We start from the raw sequence: 9,828 nt of genomic DNA, 5'->3' as shown, positions 1-9,828 counted from the left end.
TATTCCCTGGGAATCGAACCAACAACCTTGTGCTGCTAATGCAATGCTCTATCACTTGAGCCACAGGAACACTTACCTTGATAAATGGGTTGTTGAAAAATGCGATTTACATTAAATGTGTATAAAGCCCCTTCATATACTTACTATATGGCTAGGGCTAGGGTTAGGTTTTGTCTTAGGGTTACTTGCATGTAATTATGCATAATTAATAGTTCTTATAATAGTAACACATAACGTGTGTAACAAGGACACCTTGAAATAAAGTGTTAACAAAACATGTTACTGACTTCCAAACTTCCAAAAGTGAACTGGTGTCCATGGTCCTATTCAGGTTGGAGCAATACACAGAGGTACAGTGAGAATGTGGTTTCACTGGGTGCCAAATCTATCACTCTGTTATAACTTGCACTGGATACTCTGATATGGCCATTTCTATATTTTGAAACCTTGTTACAATGAGTGAGAGAGTGTGAGAGACTTCAAAATGGTGTCATACTCACCAGATTTACAATGTTATAACATTTAACATTTCCTCCCCACACTGTTAAGCGTTAACAAGGCCCATGTACTGTAAGAGTACCCTACACCAGATGAAAAGTGAGCTCAGAAGACTGTATCAGATATATACTGTATCATATTTTAAATCACTCACTTTACAGAACAGCTGGTAGAAATGCAAGAGTTGCCCTTGGCTCCATGAAACCCTGGCTGGGCGCTGGAGTGCTTCTAATTTGCTCTCAAATCAAACACCCTGACCAGTCTTCTTGTGGTTTGGCTTTAAAGGTTAAATCTACACATAAGGTGGTCTGCGGATCTGATTCAAATAAAAGCAACACAGCTCTGCAGAAGAAAGGTCAACTGACTCGAAATAAACAGATAAATATATACAAAATGGTATATATAGGTATGTATTTGACCATAGCATATTACACAGTGAGATACAAATACAGTTGATTTAACACAGTGAATTCATCAGAGATGACAGCAGAAGCTTTAAGGCAATTAGACGACGTGCATCATTAAAGTTTAATAACCGAAATATCCATTTTGATTGTCAAATTAAGAGACTGTATATGAATGACAGTTATTCATAGATGCGCAGCATAGGGATTTGTGTTTTGCATAAATCAGTTATCCAGCTATATACTGTACAATATTTGGCAAGAGATCGCTTAGGCAAGGCTTTTTGGTTTATGTTTGATCTTATTCACTTTCCTTTCATAAATCAGTGATGTTGTAGATCCATGGACAGATGTGCAGAAAATAGCTACGAAAAAAAAAAAAAATGTAATCGCTCATATTTATCTTTCTGAAACAGAGATAAGAATGCATCCTTTTTAACTGTCAAATCAGTGACTTTATATAAACATCAAATCCCTTCTTTACTACTTTTGCCTTCATTTTTTTTTAAATAAAATGTGAACGCTTCCGGAAATCCAGCAGGTTAGGTTGGATTAACCCAGATTTCTTGACGTTTCCTGTTCATAGAGAAGCTCCATCACATAAATGTGATGTGTAATGCAAAGTTTTGAGATTCCAGTTTCACTAAATGTGACACCACAACAGTTTTTTTCTCACTGAACTAAGTAGAAGAGGAGCTCATGACCTGGTCACGGAGAGAAAGCAAGTCATTTGTGTATTTTATCATGTAACAGCTCCTTCACAGGCATGTTTAGAAGTCTGGCAACTTCTTCCAGATGCGCCTGTTCATTTTCATGCTTTACAGAGTCAAATGCAAAAAGGCAGAAAGGAACAGGGGTGTGAGTGTAACATTTGCACAAATAAACAAGCCTTTTATCTCTCGTTCTCATTCGCAGCCCACATTCCACACACATACATACATTCACACACATGTTGCCAACCCACAGTTGACCCCGAGTCCATTTAGTGGGGATTTTGCTCAAGCAAAATAACAGAGTGTGATAGTAATCAGAGAGGTGGGCTTGCTGACAGCGGGGGCTCAGCTAATAACCGGCCTGTCTCGGATCTTAAAGCCTAACGGTACAAATCAGGGTTTAACCTAAAGAGCCAGTGCTGTTGAAAGGAGAGGAACGAATGGATGGGAGATGGTGCGACGCGGCTCCGTCTCCCTCTCTCTGCGTGAAGGAAGAAGAAAGAAGCATCTGGCTGTGAAGAAAGAAGCCAGTTTTACAGGAGACATGAAAAAGGATTAAACCAGCAGAGAGATGAAAGTGTAAGTGGGAGTTAAAGAGAATACTGAGAGAGTTCAGGATCGGGGCAGCAAGCATGGCGTGTAATACATGTACAAACACACACAGACATTATGCAACTTTCATGCATATAGGACTAGAACAGGCTAACGCACACATAAAGTCTTCAAATTCTCTCTGCCTGCCTTCAGTTTTCTCTTGGACACGTGCATGAGCAATGCAGATGTCTCCAGTAGGATGGACAGAGATGTGTGGATGGAGTTTTGGTGTGGTTGGGAATTGATGTGAGGGTTTATGTCCTTGTTCTCATCACAGTCTCACTCCGTTCCCTTTCCCACTCCACTGAAGGGTCCAACCATCTTCATGGCAGCATAGTTCTGAAAAATTATAATAACAGTTTATTAAAATCCAGCATGTTTTATAATCTATTATTATTTATAAACGGATATATTTGTAAAATAAAATATATATTTTTATGCTTCACTTATATTATAAAGAATTAATTAAAAAAAAAAAAAACTTTGGGGTCAGTAAGTTTTTTTAATGTTTTGAAAGAAGTCTGTTATGCTCAACGAGGCTGCATTTAATCAAAAATACAGTAAATATAGGATTAGTGTGAAATATTACAATTTAAAACAACCGTTTATTAATTTAACATATATTAAAATGTTTTTTAAGTTGCTGTGTTTAAAACAATTCTGAAAACTGTGATACATTTTTTCAGGATTATTTGAAAAACAGAAAGTTCAAATAAATGGAGCTTGCTTGACACATAAATCTTTCTTTTTTATATAAATCTTTTATTTTTAAATTAATTGTATTTAATTTAATAATTACGTTTTAATTTAATGCATACTTTCTAAATAAAAGTCAAATTACACATTTTCTGCAAACTTTTATAAAATAAAATATATAATGGTTGGGTTTTTTCATCTTGTATGTTGAATATTGTTTAAACTGTACGGCTAATAGATAAAATGATGTAATTTCAACAAATGTATGTTACACAGAACAGTGTGAAATGTCTTCAGTGTGCAAAGTGTGTCTGCAGTTCTGAATAACACATGCCGCATTCTTGAACTACAATCAGAGGCACACATCTCTGATCAAGCACTTCATGATCACAGAAACCTATTTAAACTTTAATCCTCTTCTTTTATCGACACAGTTACTACCATCACACACAGATACTTACAGGGAAGGCGTAGAGAAAGACTCCAAGGAAGAGAATAATGAAAAAGAATACAAAGAAGCCCAGAATAAGCCACTTAAACCTCCTCCACACAATGAACTTAAACGTCTTAAATGGGGATGAGAACCATAAGAATGAGGTCTCAGGACGCCTGGAGAGAGAGAAAGTATATTAGCAACCGTATATAAAATTCTTAAATTCCCACCATGAGCTAAGGGATTGTGATAGGTACACTTGACTTACTGTGGCTCATCTAGATGGGGATTCATGTTGGGCTCATCTCTGCCGAGTCCGGCAGGCCTCTCATCCTTCTCCTGCTCAGAGACGATTTCCAGTGACATTTCCACCTTTCCCTGAGTGACAAAGAGCAGCTCAGTTTCCTGTAGCTCAAAAATTAAAGCATGGCACTAGCAACACTGAGGTCATGGGTTCGATTCCCAAGGAATGGATGTCATGAGCTGATCTAGTAAACCTGCAATGCCATGGAAGTCACTTTGGATAAAAGCATCTACCAAATGCATACATGTAATTGTAATGTAAAAGAGACATACAGGATGGTGGATGGAAAATGCAAATAATAATTTTATATTTCATTTTAATTGTTGGTTATTGTTAGTTAATTAATTGTGAGTTAATGTTCGTTAATTGATTAATTTACACTACCTAATGGACCTTATTGTAAGTGGTACCAAATTAATAAACTAAATATGTAATATTTAACTGAATATTTAAGAATGTAATAAAGTAATGTAATACATTTTTATATAATATATATTAATAAAAAAAATATATTAGTGTTGTTAAATGATTAATTGCGATTAATCCAAAATAAAAGTTTTTGTTCACATAATATATGTGTGTGTACTGTGTGTATATATATATATATATATATATATATATATATATATATATATATATATATATATATATATATATATATACATATACACACACACAAACACATGCATACATATATTTAAGAAAAATATGTAATGTTTATATATTAAATATATACATGTAATTTTTTTCTAAATATATACTGTATGTGTGTCTTTATACATAATAAATATATACAGTACACAGAGTAAACAAAAACATTTATAATATAAATTTTTTTTAAAACGTAATAAAAAATAAACACTTAGTACTAAATAAAACTAAATTGAAACTATATATGTGAATTACACCATAAATAAAACAATTTATAGAAAATTACTTCAGTTATCATTTTTTAATCAGTGCAGGGCAGTCTAATAAATTTATCCTCCCAAACATAGCATGTGTTGTACTGTGTCATAAATATCTAACTAAATAGATATTAAAGAAATAATAAAAAGAAAGAATAAAAAGAAAGAAAGAAAGAAAGAAAGAAAGAAAGAAAGAAAGAAAGAAAGAAAGAAAGAAAGAAAGAAAGAAAGAAAGAAAGAAAGAAAGAAAGAAAGAAAGAAAGAAAGAAAATAGGGAATTTCTCAGGAAAATGACTCTGGTCTGTGTGTAACTCTTACTGCAAGTATCTTGTCATCTCCTCTGTCACACACGCAAGGCCACCAGCCTTTTACTGTCTTCTGCTCAAACAAAGACACCAGCTTGTCCTGGGACTGAGAGAACATCTCAAGACCACACTTCTCTGGAGACTTTGCTGGACTCAACATATGGTTCAGATCCATTTCCAAAGAGCCTTAGAAAGAGTGAGAAGAAACAAAAAGGTCAACAATTTATTTGTCAAACAATGACACACTACAGCAGTGAAACAAGACTGCACATTAAATATGAAAGAACATCTAGAAATTTAGCAGAGAAGAATATATGTAAATGTGGATTATCTATGTAAAAGAAACACAGATATAATAGAAGTAATAGTCAGCAAGTGTCCTAATCTGGTTTTTCTCAATCGTTTCCCGTAAAATCAGTCAAAAAGGTCTGTGACCTTCAGACTTTGCAGTTGGCAGTCAGTCGTTTTCTTTGAGGTTTTCCCATCGTGGTCGGATGCTAATCATTTTACAAATGTACATAGATCAGTGTGTTTTATAGAGGTCTTTAAGGAGTCGGGTCATAACTTATTTCTCTTCCAGTTGTGCTGACATGCTGGAAATTAGGTTCAGCTGATAATAATAAGATTAGCAGTAAAGATGTTATAGAGCGCCCGTGTGGTCTGAATGATGTATTTGTGTTAAGACTGTTCAGTGCATTTATGCTGACGGTCACGCTACACAACAGTGCGGTGGGTAACCTCACACAGGTTAAGGAGGTTTTGGTAACCATCTCCCTGTACGCACATATCCATATAGACAGAGGTATAGGTCAATTACAATAAATCACACACAAGGTCCTATCAGTGTGGTCCAGTTCCACAAAACGTATTTCTTCTGTCATGTCAAGGCTGAGAAATATGCTTGAAAAACAGCTTTGTGGTGCTTTGCAAGGTTAACACAACTGAATTTGCTGAGGGTGGCAAAGCTGTGGAAGAGTGATCTGCCACGAGGGATGGCTATTGGGCTTCGGTCTTACCAAGGAAATCATCAAAGGAGAACTTGTCATTGTCCCAGATCTGGATAGTGAGTTTAGGAGCAAGTTTTGTTTCAACTTTATCCAGACTCCAAAAATGCTCCTGTAGAGAAAAAAAAAAACCTAGTGAGATTGAGAGAGGTACTAACAGAAGAACTACTTACTGATTTGTAATTGCGCTGTTGTAAGTTGAACTGTTTATTTTATTTTAAGTGTTTATTTTTATTGTAATTGTAACCATGAAAAGTGTATTTTCTGCTGTAATCAATATTATGCAGCAAATGCTGTCGAGTGAGCCCAAATTGTACTGAACCTGAAATACTGTATGTGCTAGAGATGTGCAATCTTTCCATTCTGTCTGATAGTGACAATCCAATAATTATTATTTTTTTTGAATATTGCGTCTAAATAATTTTAAAGCAAAGTGAATTTAAACAACAAAATGGTATCATGAAGGTTAAATGTAACGGTGTTTGATTATTAGTGCATATAAACAGGGTAAATGAACTTCTACAAAAAATATCCAATACTGAGCAATTTTGGTTAAAAAAAAAATATTAATACTGACAGATAACCTGATAAATATATATAAAAATTGATACAATTTTGTCTAAACAAAGTTAAATATAAAACAAACATTTAAATTAAGTATTTGAGCGATGTAATACATTTAATGTATTAAGTGAGTTTAAGGTCATCTAAATGTAAAAAAATAAAATAAGTGTTGGTGGGGTGGGTTGAGCATGAACAATTAAATGTTCAATATATAAATATATTAAATAATCTAAAATATATGACCCTGGACCACAAAACCAGTCCCTGGGGTATATTTGTAGCAATAGCCAAAAAAAGCATTGCAGGAGTCACAATGAAACATTTTCCTTTTAAGCCAAAAATCATTCAAATCAAATCAATCAAAATCAGGATATTGAGCAAAGATCATGTTCAACGAAGATATCTTGTAAATTACCTACCATAAATATATCAACACTTATTATTTGATCAGTAAGATGCTGAGCTAAGAACTTCATTTTGACAGCTGTAAAGGCGATTTTCTCAGATTGCACCCTCAGATTCCAGATTTTCAAATACTGTAGTTGTATCTCAGCCAAATATTATCCTATTCTCCATGGAAAGCTTATTTATTCTGCTTACAGATGATGTATACATCTCAATTTCGGTTCACATAGGGTCACATATCAGCCAATAATCAATATGTTGTAAATCACTACTAAGTGCCTTGCTTGCGAAATCTGACCCGACAACCTATTAGTACCCAGCACCAGAAAGGAGTTACACCACCTCTAGGAGAAAAAGAGAGACGGAAATCATCCGACAGACCAAGACAGCGACTGAGAAAGACAGAGTGAGGAATTGATAGCTTGAATGTGCGAAGCAGAATTAGAAAGAGGGTGAGAGACAGAGAGTGAGTGAGAGCCACCGAGAGCGACAGAAACGTCCCAGTCAGAAAAGAGTGTTAGCGACTCCCACAACAACCCTGAATCTGCACCCCACCGCCAGACAGGATTCCATCTGCGTGACGCCATTCCCACCGTACTGTACCCGTGATGGATGTGCGGACAAACACAACAAGGATAATGAACTCACGCTTCACAGAGCTGCACTGCTGCCGTTCACCGGTAAACAGGCCGCGTCGGTCTGCACATCCTGCCTGACAACCGCATACAGCTCCATCAAAACAAACACTGCAAACAAGAACTCACTTCTAATTTATCACAGAGGGCCGCGTTTCATGCAGGAGAATCCGTTTCGCTATGTATCGCCTCTGTTGTGTGTTGCGTCCAACAAACTTCAGCCAAAGTGGATCTATCTTTTGACAACTGTTGCGGGCCGCTCTCAGTTTAATGGGTGGAACCGCTATCTTCAATCTTACCATAACTGATCTCTTGCCTGCCAAAACCTCACTTTAAGTGCCTTGTCCATCACAACTGTTTTCCCTGAGATTGCTTGGCTGAAGTCTGGACTGTCTCGCAGTTACAAGATGTTCATGTACCACGTTCGGTAAGTGGAAGCGTGCCAGATGCAGCCTGCAACATATCTGGCTTTGAAACATTGCATTAAACACCTGCCAACTGCAGTGATACCCGTCAAAATGTGGGCGTTAGACTAAACCTCTGCAAATCACACAGGATGACCTGCGGATCACCTATTCAGATTCAATCAAGGCCAGAGATTTCATTTCAGAAGCATAGCTGAAGCGCAGGGTGCGGATATAAATGTCGACAGGCCTAGCGTCACTGGCTAACCACTAAACAAATCCGGTTCGAGTTTTCTTTTTACGTCTTTTTCAAATTGACATATTTCCACTAAACTCACAAATGCAGATCATGTCCTGCTTTCTTATAAACGGTTCAGATTCATTTGGAGGTTTCCTTTATGTCTTTCTCAAATGACATGCAGTTGGTTTCCATGTAATTTACAAACGCAGATTATTTTTCACCTTCTTATCAACGGTGCATAGCTGTTCTGCAGGTAAATAGTGAAAGGGGAAGAGGAAGCGCCAATTAAAGTTGCCTTCGCCGCCCAGTGATCGATAGTGCACGTCTGTTTTCTGCTTGTTCTCTTCATGGCCGTGCATCCATCTAGGATTGAAAAAATAACATCCACAATTACCCGGGACATCATTTCCAACACATTAGAAGAGCATGCTGCTTAGCTGTAACTGACCTACAGCTTGGGTCTATGGTTGCCTTGCAACTGTGTGTTTGTTGCTACTGATCGATAATTTTTGCAAGCCGTTGTTACTATTGGTCACAGTGGCAACAGACAAGCAACAGGCCCGTGACATGGGAAACTTCATTTAACCAGAGCTCATACACACAAACCCAACAACCCATTTATGACACCCAGATGTACCCTTTCACATAAATGTCACTCATCTTCTCCCCAGTAACACTGACATCATCCAAGATAACATCTCGTGTGTTCCATATAATGCAGCGCAGGAAGAACCTATGGGAAAAGAGAAAACATGGACACGTTATGCTTCTAGATGTGTTTTGAGAACAAAATTGAGATACTAAACCAAGGAAATGCCCTTACTTTTTGGCTTTGCGTGGTGTGATGTTGAATGGAGGTCCTGGTGGACCTAAAGATTTCGGGAAAATGTCCACCCACATTTGCAACCGCCCCTGGGTTTTGATAAATGAAATTACTCAGTAAAGAGTGAGAGGGCATATCAAGGAAAACATGCAATAACAAGCATAGAGAAAGCTATTTGACAGATATAAAGTGGCTCTGCTAAAAAAAAAAAGAAAAAATTCAAATGAAATTGTATTACATTTTTTAACTATTAAAGAATAAAATAAATTTCATTACATAATTAAAATAAAAAAAATAATCAAATTATATTACTTTTTAACATTAAATATAGAAAGAAATGCATAGCATATTAACTATAAGATAAAATAAACTTTTACATTTTACATGAATATAGATTAAAATAAGCAATTTAGTAAAAAATCTACAAAAATAAAAAATATATGTGAATGATAAATATAACATATTATAAAATAATACAAAATGGTATTTTGGTAATAGGAATATTAAATTTTGTAACCTGCTCTATATCTGGCTGAAGGGGGCTGTAGAGGGGTCGCGTCTCTACATGTTCGAGCACCAGATCCAGTTTCCTCAACACCAAGAGAGCTAGACGCTCCATCACTGGTCCCAGGTGAGGGTTAAGAGGTTTCCCTTCATCTGAGGACCAAATGGAGTCAACAATAGCATCACTTTAGGTTAAAAGTCATTTTGAAACAAAGTGTTGAGGCACCTAAAACCTCTATATTTTTCTTTTAACGTTAAAATAGTTTAACAGTTATAAGGAAGATTCCTCACAATGTTATTTATTCCATGAAATGGAACCACTATGTCACCTCACATTTGATATGAAGAACGTTCGGGCATCAAGTTTTAAGTCATAACTGAGAGCAGAAAAAA

The 9,828-nt window shown here is 36.1% G+C and overlaps 1 protein-coding gene across 12 annotated transcripts in view; it reads right to left on the bottom strand.

Annotated features, from left to right (window-relative positions):
- Positions 1–885: 885 nt before the first annotated feature.
- Positions 886–9,828, bottom strand: part of LOC113105809 (dysferlin-like) — a 72,369-nt gene continuing 63,426 nt past the window's right edge. For all 12 annotated transcript variants that reach the window (XM_026267114.1, XM_026267121.1, XM_026267123.1 and 9 more), the window contains 9 exons: positions 9,449–9,588; positions 8,932–9,020; positions 8,746–8,841; positions 8,330–8,471; positions 5,872–5,971; positions 4,869–5,041; positions 3,607–3,716; positions 3,367–3,514; positions 886–2,548 (listed from right to left, as the gene is read on the bottom strand). In XM_026267114.1, coding sequence (XP_026122899.1) covers positions 2,489–2,548; positions 3,367–3,514; positions 3,607–3,716; positions 4,869–5,041; positions 5,872–5,971; positions 8,330–8,471; positions 8,746–8,841; positions 8,932–9,020; positions 9,449–9,588 — 1,058 coding nt within the window. In that variant the 3' untranslated portion in view covers positions 886–2,488. The remainder of the gene's footprint in view (positions 2,549–3,366; positions 3,515–3,606; positions 3,717–4,868; positions 5,042–5,871; positions 5,972–8,329; positions 8,472–8,745; positions 8,842–8,931; positions 9,021–9,448; positions 9,589–9,828) is intronic.

Source organism: Carassius auratus, chromosome 7 (genome assembly GCF_003368295.1).
Source record: "Carassius auratus strain Wakin chromosome 7, ASM336829v1, whole genome shotgun sequence".
Lineage (NCBI taxonomy): Eukaryota > Metazoa > Chordata > Actinopteri > Cypriniformes > Cyprinidae > Carassius > Carassius auratus.
This window is presented reverse-complemented; position numbering and strand designations above follow the sequence as displayed.